The 18,161-nt window shown below is 37.5% G+C and overlaps 1 protein-coding gene across 1 annotated transcript in view; it reads right to left on the minus strand.

The window, feature by feature from the left end:
• The window catches only part of LOC127418501 (kelch domain-containing protein 8B-like), a 181,438-nt gene that overhangs the window by 36,741 nt on the left and 126,536 nt on the right, over positions 1–18,161 (minus strand). The window contains exon 2 of the mRNA XM_051659095.1: positions 7,728–7,892. Coding sequence (XP_051515055.1) covers positions 7,728–7,892 — 165 coding nt within the window. The remainder of the gene's footprint in view (positions 1–7,727; positions 7,893–18,161) is intronic.

Below are 18,161 nucleotides of genomic sequence, written 5' to 3' on the forward strand. Positions count from 1 at the left end.
GCAGCAGGTTGTGCAGTGTTGCTGGCTTTCACAACAAATTGGGTTAATTTGAAAACACAATCGCGAGTTAAAAATCAAAGAATCATGGGTTGTGTTTTTGGGATACTTTAAAAATGGACCATGGTCAACAAAAGGTCTGATGGTAGACACTAAAGAATGAAAATACAACGCCTTATTCATGTATAATGATTCCCGGATTTAATATCTGGAAACCGCGCCGGCACATCTTAGCAATCAGCACACTGTCAGCTGTGCAGCAGTATCAATACAGTCGGCAATGTTATTTCAACTAATATAATATTCATGCACATGATACATTGTTTGCCATGATTGTAAATACATTTATGCAGCTGCGGCTTCTGTGTAAAGGCGGAGTAAAGACGATATATACTATATATATAGCAGCCTATAAAACAACAACAACAACATCAACAAAAAAACAACAACAAAAAAAACAATCAAATGATAAGTAAAAGCATCCAAAATAAAAGTCTTGGTAATAAAAAAGATTAAATAAAATTAATAAATAGGCCTTAATATAGAAATATGCAAGCATGCCTAGTTAAAATCATTATTATACTACATTGTTGTCACATGACCTCACCTTCCATTGACCCTGCCTTGGTCCCATGCCCCATGCCCTGTCTCGCCAGGCCACGCCCCACGCCATGCCATTCATAGCCACACCTTGCCTTTATAAATATGTATTTTAAAAGTATTCTTGTATTCTTAATATGTTACTTTTTATTTGATGTATTCGGAATACATTATGGAATACTTTCTTAAAATAATCCGCCCTGTGCACACAGTTACAATTTCACTTAGCAGATGCTGTTATCCAAAGTTATCCACACTGTGCAACATTTTGCCAGACTGTGCAATAAATATTGCAGCCAACACTTTGGTCACAATCGTCCTGATTGACAGCACTGACTGGGTGTTTTATCTCATTTGGCAGTTGAAGGAGCAGTCACACTGCACGAACATTTCTGATACTGCCAGAACTTCATCTGAGGCTAAGATTCATCACAAAGGCATTTAATTAGCTGTTGGTGAACATGTCACACTAAATGATCCAAGACATTTTTTATATGGTAACATCTATATTAACTGATTGAATTCCAAAACATTATTTAATAAGACTGAATCAACCTGATTAAATTAGGTTACATCAATAAAAGTGACTTTTTTGGGGGTCTGGTTGAAATATCTCCTCAAAGTAACAACAGCATATTTATACTTTTACAGTGCATGACAATTTGAACTAAATGTATGGTACTTTTTATTCCTCGCAGTGTCAGTATCCCTCCTGCCTCCTTGGTGTGGGTGTGTGTGTGTGCGCGCGCGTGTGTGGGTCTCTCTCTCTGGCTGTGTCTCATTTCGAAGGCTGTGTGCTAGGTAGGTCGCATCCTTTGAAGGCTGCAGTTTACAGAGCGTCCTCCTTTAAACAATTCTTGTTTAAACTAGACAGCTTTTATAGGACAAACGGAAATGGAACGTAACATGGTTGCTATGACAGCATGCCACTCTTTAACAAGCACGAGCGCTGTGAGTGAGAAGGGAACAAAGTCCCTTTAGAAGGGAATGTATGAGGTAAAATTTAGGAGAATTATAATGATGTAGAGAGAAAAGAAAATAGATTTTACAGGTGTAGTTTTAGTCTAATACTTTATTTTAATTATATATTAATATAATTATACATATTATATACTCTGCACCCATCTACTGAGGTACTTCAACTTGGGAATTAACATTACTTGCGTTTGAACATCATATTTATGGGCAAATTGGCGTCATTTTTGTAGACATTTCCGTTGAAGCAAAGAATTGTGGGTTGTGAGTGCCCACGAAGGATACACCTCATGCACCCTCCGAATTCCCGAGAAAGAAGGTCGCATTCGAAGGCTGCATTCGAAGTGTCCTACTTGCTTTTCTGAAACGAGACAGCCTCAATGACATATGCGGCCGACAAATGCGACCTCCGGAGGACGCAGCCTTCCAAACGAGACACAGCCTCTCTCTCACTCAGGTTCCAGTTTTCCTGCTCCTTGTGATCACATGAATGTTCAAGCCTATCAGCGGCCTCCCTTGATTATCAGCCTCACCTGTTCCCTGTTTGTTGATTTTCCATCCAGTGTATTAAAGTTCTCTGTAACCAGTTTTATTTTGCCAGATTGTTGTGTGTTCTAGCCTAGCAGCCTAGCCAATGTTTGTTCTCCTGTTTTTTCCAGCTCTCTGTTAAGTATCTAGTTCTAAGATTAATAGTTTGGAGTATCTCTGTTCTGTTTTTGAAGTGCCAGTCTAGTCTTCCTAGCTTTTGAATTTTTGGACCTTGTCTGGATTTGACTTTTTTTGTTTCCCTGAGTTTTTTTAATAAACCAGCTGCTACTGCCAAGTCCAATCATGTTCTGCAATTGAGTTCTAAACCAGCACCATGTCACGCAGCCTTTTTCATTCGTGTCAAATTACAGTAAACATGGCATCTGTCGACCCTGACTAAGGTATTTACAACAAATGGAACTGTATAAGAACCTAAGTCTCTCTGGAAAACAATGTAAGAAGTGTATGATTCTTGGTTTGTATCACACTGCTTATGTACAGTATATGAGAACTAAGAACCCAAGAAATTCTGTACCAATTCTAGGCATGCCTTTTTATTCATTCCCTCTTTCTCTCACTCACGCACTGTTCTCTTTTCCATGCATTCACAATATAATGGTTCTTTCCCCCAGCACTGGCATTACTGAGAGCCCTCTGGGACAGAAGAACAGAGAGCCAGAGAAAAACACACAAGAGAAAACAAAGGCAGGAGGAAAAGAACCTGTCTAAGGAACAATGTGGAAGAGAGGATAAGAGAGAGAAAGGACAGAATATGTAAATGCGATGACGTGAGAGTACAGAGAAAAAAGTATTGAGAAATGGGCAGCTTTTATCCATAAAATGTGTGCCAATGAGGTTACAACAGTCCATTAAAGTTATAGCTTGTTCTCTTGACCTTTCCTGCACTTCCCCAAATTAACTTCTTTCAATTCTTTTAGCATTTTTGCCTTCAGTCATTAATGCTTCCACGGTCACAATTGTGAAACAGGGGAACAGGGCAAATACATGAGCTTATTGAAGAGAAACATGTGCAGTGGGGAGATTAAGCTGAGTGATTGACCTGCTGAAAAAAAAAAAAAGCTTAAACCAACTGAAGACCAGCATGGGCAGGCTAGGAGACCAGCTAGACCAGCTAAAGACCAGATAAAGACCAGCTTGGCCAGACTGGGAGACCAGTTAGACCACCTGAAAACAGCATGACAAGGATAGGAGACTACTTAGACCAAATGAAGACAAGCATGGCCAGGCTTGAAGACCAGCTTAAGACCAGCTTTGCTGGCTGGGAAACCAGCTTGATCTGTTGAAGACCAGCTTGGCCAGGCAAGGAGACCAGCTAAACCAAATGAAGTCCAGCTTGACCAGACTGAGAGACAAATTGAAGAGCAGCATGGCCAGGCAAGTGGACCAGCTAGACCAGCTGAAAACCAGCTTGGTCAGGCTAGGAGACTAGCTAGACCAGCTGAAGACCATCATGGCCACAGTGAGAGAGCAACTAGACTGTTAGACCAGCTGGAGACCAGAAGGCCAGGCTAGGAGACCAGCTGAACCAGCTGAAGTCCAGCTTGGCCAGACTGGAAGACCAGCTAGACCAGCTGGAGACCAGCTTGGCCAGGCTGGGAGAATTTATATACTAGCTGAAGACCAGCATGGCCAGGCTAGGAGACCAGCTACAGTAGACCTGTAGAAGAATAGGCTAGTAGACCAGCTAAACCAGCTGAAGACCAGCTTGGCCAGACTGAAAGACCACTTAGACCAGCTGGAGACCAGAAGGCCAGGCTAGGAGACCAGCTAAACCAGTTGAAGACCAGCTTGGCCAGACTGAAAGTCCAGCTGACCAGCTGGAGACCAGAAGGCCAGGCTAGGACACCAGCTAAACCAGCTGAAGACCAGCATGGCCAGGCCAAGAGAGCAGCTAGACTAGTTGAAATCCAGCATGGCTAGGCTGGGAGACCAGGTTGACTAGCTTAAACCAGCTAAGACCAGCAAAACATCAGAGGGGCTGACTTAAGCTGTTTTTTTAAACCAGGGAGTTCAAACTCACACATTGAGGAGTGGCTGGTATTGGTCCAAACCCATCCGTAGACAGATTTGAAGACAGACAACAACTGTGTAGCCAACCATGTATACACACTTGTGTGTGAAACATTCACACATAAATGTAAACTATCCAAAAGACGCATACAATATTTACTCACTCCCAAAGAAAAAAGATTGCTTGAAAATGTTACAGCATACAAAGAAGGTTTTAAAATACAGCAATGTGTGTCAGTACAGAAGTTTTTTAATGTAAAAATACTTATCCAAGTTGAATGTGCAAAAACAACTACAAGACATTCATAGGTTGTTTTCTCTGAGTAATGTAAACACCAAGGCTCTGTGACACTTTCAAAACATTGCTGTTTATCTAAGCCATAGGCATTTCAGGCTTTTAAGAGCCCTCCAGATATCAGCGCTGGTAAAACATCTATTACAACATTAAATATTTGTGATTTATAAGTTGCAAATTATTATTCTTTTAATAAAATAAAAATCTGAATATTATACAGCTACATTTGAATGCCCGTCAATGGAGAAACATGCTTTTAATTTTATAATTTTTTTTATTATTATTATATTATATTATAATTATATAACATTATGTATAATGACTTATTATATAATTATATAAATACATATATAAATATAAATATGTATATATTTTTTATAATATATAATCATATATTATAATTATATTATATATACAGTATCATAATTTTTTGTCCCGAGAATGGTGTAGTTGCAGCATCTAACCAAACCTTGACTGCCTGGTTTAAGCGACCCAACATATCAACTTCTGGCTCAACCAATGACATGACTTTGGAGCAAGACTACTTGGTTGCTGAATAGTGGCAGTGTTTTGGAAAACCTGATTGAAAATAGTCACTATTTTTAAAATTCTCTTTGGTGCCACCAGTTGTGATCCAATTAATGTGTACACATGCTGGATGAAGCTGAGCTGCAATTGCAATGTCTAGGTGTGTTACTACGACCAAATGGCAAAAATGGTACGATTTCAGTTGGACTAAAGTGTTTCCACAGGTGGGGTAACTTATAGGCCCAAGTGCTAGAGACCCCTTGGTGGTTGTCATCACCCCTTCGGCCTGTGGCCGTCTTAATCGTTCCCTTTAGGGCAGCCGTTGTAGTGCCTATAGCTGCGCCTCTGCGCAACTACAGGCACTTAAATTTAAGAATGTATTGTTTTAGCTTGACTGAAATCGAACTTTAAAAGTGCATGTAAATATAATGATTTACAAAGTTCTGCACATTCCCTGCCCCATCAGTGTTCATTAATTTAATCTTTTTGCTAATTTGATACTGCCAAGAGCTATAAGAAGATCATAGCACTTTCAGCTCCATTTCACAATGTTTAAATCTTGCACATTTCTGCATTTTTACCCCCAATATCAATACAGAAAATGCACAAACAGGTTAGCAGATTCTGTGTGGGCCTGCCAATAAGCAAACATAATGCTATTCTAAACCTTTAAGTCATGGCCTTCTAGGGACAGGTGAATTTCATTCAGCTTGAAAACAACATTAGCAAATAAACATTCTCGCAGCTTTAAACTTTCTCAGAGAATGTTTATTTTTGTTCAAATTCGAATGAGGTCACAGCGCTCCTGCCTGCACCAGTGGTAACAGTATTAGCACACACAGTGGGGATCTTATTTTGGGGAGACAGCATGGTGCATATGGGTGATATGTGATCGAGTGTCTGTGCTATGTGATAGACCTTGCGGGGCGCATCCCAAACTAAATCTAAAGTAAATGAGCGCTCGGTGATCCGGGCTCATTCCTCATTCGTGGCCTTAATGTGATTCTGGTGAGGTTCAATTTGTGGTCCAGCAAATAAATAAATAACAGAGTTAAGTTTTTTTTTTTAACTTCACTTGTCGCTGGGCAAAAAATCTTCGCTGGCAGTTCTGCAAAAGTTTTTAAGTCTCACTTTGTATATAAAGTATGACAAGAGATACAAAGGCGAGTAGCCCTTTGAGCAAAAGTGTGGAAGAAAGAGTAAGAGACAGAATGGTGCATACAGAGATGCTCTGTATGAATTATTCTCTGTGATGTCAAATCAATAAGTCTAACCGTTGAGACAAAATTGTGTTACGGTGCAGGAGAAGAATTGTGAGTAGTCCAGAGGGAAAATATTATCATCGTTACTCCCTATTTCACTCAGTTCACCTCATTATATCTTGCTTTCTATCAATTTAATAAGCATGCAAAGTTTTCAAGGGGATTTGGCCTGTTAGTTTGCATAGTTCAAAGTATGCAGACAAAAACAACATATTCCATCAAGATTGCACTACTTTGTGCTTGAGAAAATAGAATTGTGTGTGTTTACTTAGCTGTAAGTAAACACAAAACAAAGCCTCCCCATGGGAAAATCAGAGGACGTCCTTATATATATATATATATATATATATATATATATATATATATATATATATATATATATATATATATATATATAAAACATTTTATTTTTTTTTCATGGTATGTCCTCATTTGAATGGCTATGAAAAACAGATGTGTGTGTGTGTGTGTGTGGTAGAGGAGTTTTAATGACTTCTAAAAGAGCAAGAGGGGAGCTGATCTTCGTGCCTGACCTGAACAGGATTTCACCTTACACACCTTACTTAATATACTGTAGATACTGTACTAACATATAATATAAAGCCACATACTGTATAGTCACTGCCTCTTTCATTCTTCATCACAAACACACATATACCTCAGCCCAAAACAGGCCACTGGAGGCAATAATTGGCAGTTGAGGCATGTGCCTCTTTAAAAGGACAGACTGTTTGTGTGAGGGGGGACGTGCGGTGCAGGTTGCCATTTAATGTTCCTTTGTGATTTCTTTCACTAAGGCAAGAAAAGAACAGATGAGCTGTAAAGCGCAAGGTCCTGTAGCATATTGCAGAGCAAATTTCAGTTCCTCCCACTGAGAAATGAGCACACTCCACAGTTCTTATCCACCTGAGCATGGCATGAACAATTACCAGGTGAGATTACCACACCTGCTGCTCCTGGAGAATATTATGACACAGTCTGACATGCAAAATAAGATACATTATAATTATTGGCTAGTCTAGTACACCGTCTGCTTAGTGCTGCAAGAGACAAGACCACTTTTCCATATGTCCACATACTGTATATCATAGCATTCCTCTATTATTGATGTTTTTTTTTTTTTTACATAATTATATTAGGAATACCATTTCTTAAAAATAATATATGCAGTATTTGTGTGGGTTGCATGTGTCATATTTCACCCCACAACCGCAACTTGGTGGTCCATAAAAATAATGTCAAAAATATAATTTCTATTTTTTTCTTTTGATTTTTGTGGTGAAATATGAACCAGATACAGTATGTATTGACAGTTTTTATGAGATTCATCCAAATAGTTATGATAATAAAATGCTTTAAAATTACATATGTAGTATTTTAGCTTAACTTGGTGATAATGAATATGTGAATGTTTTTCATTCCTTAAAAACATTATTGAGGTTTATGAGACTTGACTGCTTGATGATCGATCAACCAATTTTTCATTAGTCTGATAAGACAAATGCACTTACCAAGAACATAGATCTTGTTGCCACGCAGGAAAGAGAATGCTCCATAGCGGGGAGTTGGCATGGTGGTGAGGGGCAGCCATTGGTCCTTTGCTGGTTCATATATCCTCACTGTGGCCTGAGGAGTTGTGTCTGCACCCATTCCGCCCAGTGCATACACCTTGCCATCTGAGAGGGATATAGAGAAAGAGAGTCATAAATTAGATAGGAATCTCTTTTTAAGGCTCCCCTTTCTCTTGTTAAACAAACTAATAACAAACAAATGAGAAATGACATGGAAGTGAGTCACTAGCAGTCGGAATTCAGAATGTTCTCTCAGTGTGCCGGAGTGAAGAATTTCTAGAGATATGCTTTTTTTTCCTCAGCTCCTGCTATTTTAAGGTGTACTTAAATTCCACCTCTAAACCATGCTCTCACATTTGTTCTGTTACCCTACTGGAACTGAACATTAAATATGAATTTGTTCCCATGACTGACCGAAACTTTGTGAACTCCACCACAAACTTTTCAATGATTGCTCTATAAATATGGCATATTACAGTTTTTGTAAATTGCTAAATTCCAGAAACCCAAAATAGATTTCTCAAAACTATAAGAACAAACCACAAACTCAACTGTACAAAGCAGATTTGAAACTGTATTATCTGGAACTTAACTCAAACTTTGCCTTCAAATGGCTCATGAAGCCATCAGAGAATAGAATACCTCTTAAAGGGATAGTTCACCCAAAAATGAAAATTCTCTTATGATTTACTCACCCTCTTGCCATCCCAGATGTGTATGACTTCTTTCTTCTGCAGAACACAAATTAAGATATTTAGAAGAATATTTCAGCTCTGTAGGTCCTCACAATGTAAGTGAATGGTGACCAAAATTTTGAATCTCCAAAATCCACATAAAGGGAGCGTAAAAGTAATCCATATCACTCCAGTGGTTAAATCCATGTGTTCATACACGATATGATAGGTATGAGTGAGAAACAGATAAATATTTAAGTCATTTTTTGTCATAAATTCTCCTCCTTGCCCATTAGGGGGCAATAAGCAAGAAGAATGTGAATTACTGAAAACAGAAGGAGGAGAATGGGAAAGTGAAGTAGAAACTGACTGAGCAGGGATGATAATTTATAGTAAAAAAGGACTTAAATATCGATCCATCAAATATGATTCAGAATATATGGATTTAACCACCAGAGTCGTCTGGAGTAATTTTATTTTGCCCTTTTGTGGATTTTGGAGCTTCAAATTTTTGGCACCCATTCACTTACATTGTATGGACCTACAGAGCTGAGATATTCTTCTAAACATCTTCGATTGTGTTCAGCAAAAGAAAGAAAGTCATACACATCTGGGATGGAATAAGGGTGAGTAAATGATGAGAGAATTTTCCTTTTTGGGTGAACTAACCCTTTAAAGCTATTACATTTATTAAAAAGAGTATGAACATGACCTCTTACAGCATTTTTTTTTTCTCTCAAAGGAATACACACATTTCTTAAAAACAAATACCAGATTCCTCACATTATATACAAAAATGTCCTCTACATCCTCAACATTGCTGAAAAACTTTACACACAGTCTTCAAAAGAAACAATACAGTTAGAATCACACTCAAAGGTAACATTCATGTTCTACACACTGAGCACCAGTTTAGATGCATGTTTGTGTTGCAAAAGATAAAACTTTTTTTAACAAAATTTATTTTCTGAGGGGGAAAACAATCTATCAGGCAATTTAATTACATTTTTGAGAGAAAATGTTGCAATAACCACCAGCAAATTTGCATAAGTATCATTATGAAATATTTTATATACATTGTGTGTTTATTTAGAGACAGAAATGTGGCCACAAAATGTAATGTATGACAACCGATTCTGATTCCTTGGCCAAACAGCGAGACACCTGAATGAGAGGCCCGTGATGTGATGTCATTACATTACATTACAATCAAATTTGCAACTTATGTGAAACAGAGTTTATAGTTTAAAAAATAATAATTTTTTTTTTAATTAAATTTTTTATTTTTTTTTAATCTTTGGCTAATAGTATGAATTTCAGCGTATAAGCAATTGAAAACTAATAATCATTGGGTGTTTATAATTAAATGTATTAATATTAGAGGTAGACAGATAAGACAATGAGATCAATAATGATATAATACTCCCACACAATATTGCTTCATGTGTCTAAAACACTGCTGTTAGTTTAGTTTAAGCTTAACACCTAAGAACTTAAGAATGACTTTCATAAAAGTTTTCAAGGGAAACATTAAAAGCCAGCACAGCAGTGAAATTAGAATATGAATGTGGACAGGAATGCAGTCTCAGCAAAGAGAACAGAACTGCTGCAGCTCAGCCAACTGCTTATGGAGAGAGAGAGAAAGAGAGAGAGAGAGAGAGAGAAAGAGAAAGAAAGAAAGAGACATTAAGTGATGTATGTACAGTGGTGGGAGAGGACGAGCATCTCTGATATTAATGCTAGTCATACCTTGACTGAAAAGTCAAGGTGACAAAATGTCATGTTAGCATTACGTTTTAGAGAAAGAGAGCATGTGAAAAAGTGAAAACAGCAAGAAATTGAGAAATGGTTGGGAAGAAGAGAACATTGGCATCTACTGAAAATCAATGACTGATGGAACCAGATTTTACATCGGACATCAAGCGGCGACCCAACACAGTACTAAAACTGATTAACGTACAGAAGCAAAAATGTCCTTAAAGTCAAATTGAAATTCTTTATAATTTTTTATTCATTATATCAAATAAGCCAATAATTTGCAACTGGCCAGATGGATTTGTGCCAAAATACTGTAGACTTTGATGGGCACATTGCCTTTGATTTTAACAACAAAAGATAAGGGAAGCATTTTCTCCTTGCTTTAAAAAGTTGATTAGTATATTTATTTTGCAATCTTAACTATGCATGATTATATTGTTAGTTGCATTCACCGTTTATTTTTTCAGCTGCCTGCAACCCTTACTGAACAGACCTCAGGGGGTGTATTACAGAAAACTTCCTATCTTAAGTCTTGTTAAGATCTGATCAGTTAAGTTAGGATTTTTCACATATTCATATTACAGAAGTAAATCCTAGCTTGATTTAGGATTCTTATCTTATCTTACAAAATCGTATATTATCTCTAGTTAGAAAATCCTAAACCACTCCATCGGGTTGGATAATCAACTCTCATGTCTGTTACCAAGCAGCAAATGGCTGCAGTGAATTAAACATTACCAAAGCCTTTCTAGCAAGTCAGTCCTCTGTCGGCCATTTTTGGAATGCTCTTGGGAGGCTATTTCCAGTCATGCCAGTGCAGCTCCTATCTACTTGAATGGGGAAAATCCACCAAAATCTCAAAAACGGTTGGTCAAGATTACGATCAAAGAACATATTTCAAATCAGCAATACTGGAATCATAAATGGTGCATCTTTACCTCATATTACGCTAAAAACACAATTTTCCTGGCTTGTATAGCTAATGTGCATGTGCATTCTCGAGATGATTGACAGGCGATGTTTGTATCTAAAGGGCGATTGGCTCTTTTACCTGTAAGGTGGGACTTTCCTTTCCTTTCTGTTGGCTTTCAAATAAGTTTTCAGTTAGGATGCCAGTGGGGTTGTCCCAAAGTTAGAACACTTATTTAAGATTTTTGGCAAGTTAGGATGCTTCTGTAATGCTCTTTTTTTTAATCTGTAGGTAGGATAACACATTTAGGAAATGTTGTTCTGTAATAGCTTTTGTCATAAATGAGATCCTAACTGAAATCGCCATGGTTACCAAACAGATAAGATAGGATTCTAAAGTTAGGATCTTTCTGTAATACACTCCCTGCAACCAATTTTTGGGTCACGACCCACCAGTTGAAAACCACTGAACAATGGTGTGGCATTAAAAAAAGACACATTAAGACAGACATCAGGACCATCACAATAGGCAGCAGTGTTAACAATCACCAAATGGATCTCTCAAGACTGTGAGACAGGATGTATTTCTGTTAAACAGAACTCTGGTTTTCACAAAGTCTCTGTTTTCTATATCTTTCTTTCCCTCTTGGCTTGATTGCTGTAGCTGCTGACTCAGATATCTGCAATGAACCCTTTTCACGGATGGCGTGTTTCTGCTATACAGTGCAAATCATTATGCTTTGCATTTTTTCACCCTGGAATGTACTTTAAAAATACTAGCTACCAGTGACAGTAAATTTGGCATATCCTCTCTTCTGACTGTCATAATCCAGTGCTCTCTATTTTTTTCCTCTTGTGGAAAGTTGTGGAAGCGTAATAGTGGATGTTTTATTTTTCATTGTATTTATTAATTTATTTATTTTTTGCTGTTGGTGCAAACAGTAAGCAAAACATACATTTGCCATGGTTTCAAATTCACTGCTATAGAATTTACCCTGCAATACTGTAGTTTACTTCTGCATTCCAAACCCAGAAATGTGAAAAGGGTCCATATGCTGGGATAACAACCTATGATTGTACTGTAGTTAAATGCAGAAGAAATTAGGAGATGAAGAGTGAGACACAGGGGTGGGTAATCTAGGTGGCAGCACAGAGCTTTGGACAGAGAGATCATGAATTTACTGCACATCTGCCAACAACTCAGCAGAAGAACCACCATGCTGCTCAATCATGGACCATATCCATTCTACATGGTCTCTTCACAGGGTGATCAGCACCCTCTTTTCAACTCTGCTCCAGAAGCATCTTCTAGAGTGTTGTTGCCAAACTGGCAGGTTTGCACAGAGAGGGGGTGGACTTTCTTGTGCTACAACTGCACCACTCTTACAGGTGTCTGGACCCCATGGAATGCAGCAACAGCAAAGACAGATGGCAAGTATGAAATTCCTGTATTTTTCCACAGCATTAGTTCACATGGGAACTAAACCAACCACTGGGCGGCACCATCATTATTCTAATTGCCTGTTTTGTATTTCTGGTCTCGAGACGGCAAGTAAAAACTGCCAAAATGAGCGATCCAGAGGAGAACAACCACTGAAGTGTTTACTTGGTGTAAAAATTAATTTCAGGCTCAACTTGTGCAGTTGTTGGCTGTCATAACTCCGAATAATTAATAATATCAATGTAACTAACCTTGAACCATCGCTTCATGTCATCTACACACCCAGATGAGGCACTGTCTATAAAACAAATGGTTTTCGACTCTGTGATGTATCAACATGTTTTTTGATAATTTTTACAAATGTAATACCATAAACATTACATTACCCGCTAAGAATATATGCTGATGCGAGTGAAAACATTGGAGACTGGAAATTAAAAACAGTCGAATCGTGGAACACTTCCGCGTTCAGGAAAAGATGGATAACACCATTTTTGCAAAATGATTTTAACATGGCCTGTTGTATGTATCACGGAAGTTTCCTGATAAATTGACCACTGGAGGCGCTGCAACAACAATTACCTTTATTTACTTTCACACAGATAAGTAAAACAGCAAATTATCAGTTCATAAACACTTTTCACCCTGTTCCTCACACAATGCTATCTTATGACAATGCTATCAATGATATCTAAACACTTTTATGGCAAAACATTTTAACATTTGCATTACATAACCAACTACATTTACAAGTTTGTTAAAGTGCGGTCAAATTGTGCAGTAGCTCAGCTGAGAGCACGTTGCATTTGTGATGCAAAGAACTGCGCTACAAGTCCTGCAGAGCACGTGAGTCGACACGAGCTGAAAGTATCAAAGAAGCACCACAAAATGATGTGGTTCCTTCAGCAACTGCGTTTTCTCACATTTATTTTTATGACACTATCGGTTAGGTTTAGGTTAAGGTTTTGGGTGGGAGATCAGTTTTACTGATTTAAAACTCGATAGAGCATTAACCTTAAAAATACAATCTGTTTGGGAGAACATTTCACTCGATTTTAGTGCCACACAGTGGACGTTTTACCTTGGAATTGACGTGATATGTTTAAGGAACCATGTTATGTCATTTTGTAAAAATGTCATTACAGTCACGTAATTTTTTAGTTCAGGCTGGAAATTAGGCCACACTAGACAGTCCATTGACATTAAAGGAATGTTTTAAGACAAGTTAGGCTCTATCGACAGCATCTGTGGGTTGCTATTTATTTCCATATACAATAACCTGTCCCTTAGTTTGTGCAGTTATGCACTTACAACTGAAGTGTAATGGATTGCAAATGTACTTTCCAAAATTCAACTTAAAACAAAACCAAAAAATCCAGGATGGTTGCACTTTTTGAGCTCCATCAAGCATTGGGATATCACTTTCATTCCTTATGGGTCGTTTGAAGGTCCCATCCTTCTGAAAAAAATGGTAACACTTTACAATAAGGTTCAATTCGTTAACATTAGTTAATTCATTAGTTGTCATGAACAAACAATTAACAATATTTTTTTTACAGCATTTATTAATCTTAGTTCATGTTAATTAATAAAAATACAATAGTTCATTGTTAGTTCATGTTAATTCATAGTACATTAACTAATGTTAACAAATACATCCTTTGATTTTAATGTATTAGTATGTTTTAATTAACATTAACACAGATTCATAAATGCTGTAAAGTATTGGTCATTGTTAGCTCATGTTAACTAATGTTGTTAACTAATGTTAAAAAAAAGGAACCTTATTGTAAAGTTTTACCAAAAATAAATAAATAAAACCAGCTTAAGCTGGTTTGCTGGACTAAGCTGGTTTAGGCTTGTCTTAACTGGTTTAAGCTGGTCTCCCACCTTTTACATGCTGTCTGTCCAGTCTGTCCAAATGGGAGGCCATTTAAGATGTTTTTGTTAAATAGGGTAAGCATTAATCCTTAACCATGATGTCTCCAGTAATTTGTACTTTTTTTCACACAGCTTAATGTCTAAGATGATGTGCAGTATCTAATATATGGTATATGTCCATCATTTACGTCTTTAGATATTTTGTTTAACCTCCCTTGACTTCAATATTTCTCTACACCCCAAAAACTACTATTCTGTGTTTCTCTAGGGCATTCACTCCAAAATGACTTCTCACTTTGACCAAAGTCATGACACTGTCACTATCATAAATTCAAAGAGTCATTTTAATGCTCAAAGAGAAAATGAGGTAGGGAACGAGACTGAACAAGAGACAGAGAAAGCAAAGGCTTGGACAGTATATAAATGTTAAATGATGAAATGCTGGAGGAGTGACAGCAGGAAACAACACTCAAAAGGTCATGACTACCAATCTTCACTTCCATCCTCTTCAGGAAAATTACTCTGAGGTGCCTTGATGAGCACCAATGATGTGTCCAGTTTGATTTGATGTGTAAAGCATGAGAGCGATAAAGACAGAGAGAAAGAGTGTGGGACAAATATCACACTCTAAACAGAGCAAAAGGAATTGCTAAATGGCTTTAATATTCTCACAAGCGTTTCACTTCAACAGGGACATTTTAGAAGCATTTATGTCCATTAAGGTTGACACTCTACTAAGCAAAATCCACAGACACAAAAAAAAACAAAAAAAACACCAATTATCGCTAACACTAAAAGTAAATCCAAATCCAAAATAAATCTGCTTTTATTAGGCTACTAATATGACTGGAGTCATACAGAGACATTAAACATTTTTCAAAAGTACTACTCATTTCTTTACGGGTAAAACTTTTTAATGAGAAAAAAATAAATACTGAGTGTGACTGCTTTTTTTGTCACAGCTATTGCCTGAAGCAATAATATGATGTAACAGGTCATATATTCTATACAAATTAAACAATTCAACTGTATTTTTTTGGAAATAGTTTCCATACTTTTTAATAGGTCTGATCCATTCTCTTCTTTTCCCCAAGGAGTTAATCTCTCCTCGCAGTTTCAGCATTTATTCTCTTCATGGACTTGACATCTTTATAATACCTCGCTCAAGCAATGAATTGACATTGCATGTTGTTATATAGCTGTATATTGTTAAGAGATTTTTATTGGAAAATGTCCTGTAATGTACAAAAACCATTTGGTGTTACAATCTTAAAAAATTATTAAAAGTGTGGATAACAGAATAATACATAAACTAGTACAACTGCTGTGTTCTGTGTATTTATACAGTATACCTTAAATTCAATCAATGCTATGATTAATTTATCATACAGCTTGACATTCAAAATACTGTCTTTGCAGATGATTTAATGTTATGCTGTGTTTCACGCTGTTAAGTCAATCTCTGGCCTAAGTGAAATCAGCTTGTAATGTTCCAGTTAGGGCTGGGAAATTCAAAGCGTTAATTTCTGAGATTAATATATATTTTTAAACATGTTAAAAAAAAAATTAGCGCAATTAATGCAGTATCCATTTTTTTATTATTTCTTTTTTTTGTTTTGTTTCTTCATACAATGGGAAAAAGGTGTTTTGAGTTGTTACTGTCAGGCTACTTAGCCTTACAGACTCCATATATGGTTAGGATTACTACTGCACATCCTAGGAACGAAACGTATTGAGTGCACACTTATTCATTACGCACGACGCATGTCCTGGGCATTATAAACACGGGAGCACATTTACTGCACAGAGACTTCACCCGCAAACGGTGAACCATGTATGCAAGAGATAAGAGTTGCAGTTCTTCACATCTCCTGTAAATGCGCAACTTCTGTCCTCTGAATCAGTTTAAAAAGCAAAACCTCATGACTAAGACCCAGCTTGTGCTCATTAGAGGCTGAAGAACCTGGCCATTCAGCAAGCTCCAACCATGTACAGGTGCATCTCAATAAATTAGAATGTCGTGGAAAAGTTCATTTATTTCAGTAATTCAACTCAAATTGTGAAACTCGTGTATTAAATAAATTCAATGCACACAGACTGAAGTAGTTTAAGTCTTTGGTTCTTTTAATTGATGATTTTGGCTCACATTTAACAAAAACCCACCAATTCACTATCTCAAAAAATTAGAATATGGTGACATGCCAATCAGCTAATCAGCTCAAAACACTTGCAAAGGTTTCCTGAGCCTTCAAAATGGTCTCTCAGTTTGGTTCACTAGGCTACACAATCATGGGGAAGACTGCTGATCTGACAGTTGTCCAGAAGACAATCATTGACAACCTTCACAAGGAGGGTAAGCCACAAACATTCATTGCCAAAGAAGCTGGCTGTTCACAGAGTGCTGTATCCAAGCATGTTAACAGAAAGTTGAGTGGAAGGAAAAAGTGTGGAAGAAAAAGATGTACAACCAACCGAGAGAACCGCAGCCTTATGATTGTCAAGCAAAATCGATTCAAGAATTTGGGTGAACTTCACAAGGAATGGACTGAGGCTGGGGTCAAGGCATCAAGAGCCACCACACACAGGCATGTCAAGGAATTTGGCTACAGTTGTCGTATTCCTCTTGTTAAGCCACTCCTGAACCACAGACAACGTCAGAGGCGTCTTACCTGGGCTAAGGAGAAGAAGAACTGGACTGTTGCCCAGTGTTCCAAAGTCCTCTTTTCAGATGAGAGCAAGTTTTGTATTTCATTTGGAAACCAAGGTCCTAGAGTCTGGAGGAAGGGTGGAGAAGCTCATAGCCCAAGTTGCTTGAAGTCCAGTGTTAAGTTTCCACAGTCTGTGATGATTTGGGGTGCAATGTCATCTGCTGGTGTTGGTCCATTGTGTTTTTTGAAAACCAAAGTCACTGCACCCGTTTACCAAGAAATTTTGGAGCACTTCATGCTTCCTTTTGCTGACCAGCTTTTTAAAGATGCTGATTTCATTTTCCAGCAGGATTTGGCATCTGCCCACACTGCCAAAAGCACCAAAAGTTGGTTAAATGACCATGGTGTTGGTGTGCTTGACTGGCCAGCAAACTCACCAGACCTGAACCCCATAGAGAATCTATGGGGTATTGTCAAGAGGAAAATGAGAAACAAGAGACTAAAAAATGCAGATGAGCTGAAGGCCACTGTCAAAGAAACCTGGGCTTCCATACCACCTCAGTAGTGCCACAAACTGATCACCTCCATGCCACGCCGAATTGAGGCAGTAATTAAAGCAAAAGGAGCCCCTACCAAGTACTGAGTACATATACAGTAAATGAACATACTTTCCTGAAGGCCAACAATTCACTAAAAATGTTTTTTTTATTGGTCTTATGATGTATTCTAATTTTTTGAGATAGTGAATTGGTGGGTTTTTGTTAAATGTGAGCCAAAATCATCACAATTAAAAGAACCAAAGACTTAAACTACTTCAGTCTGTGTGCACTGAATTTATTTAATACACGAGTTTCACAATTTGAGTTGAATTACTGAAATAAATGAATTTTTCCACGACATTCTAATTTATTGAGATGCACCTGTATACTTGTCGAGACTGAACGGCAGGAAGAGAAAATACTAGTTTTGAGATTTTAAACATTAGCAAATTATACTTTAGCATTCAGTGTGTTTTATGTCTGTATGTATAGTGTCCAATAATGCATTGGCAATGTACACTTAA

Source organism: Myxocyprinus asiaticus, chromosome 28, assembly GCF_019703515.2.
Source record: "Myxocyprinus asiaticus isolate MX2 ecotype Aquarium Trade chromosome 28, UBuf_Myxa_2, whole genome shotgun sequence".
Taxonomy (NCBI): Eukaryota; Metazoa; Chordata; class Actinopteri; order Cypriniformes; family Catostomidae; genus Myxocyprinus; species Myxocyprinus asiaticus.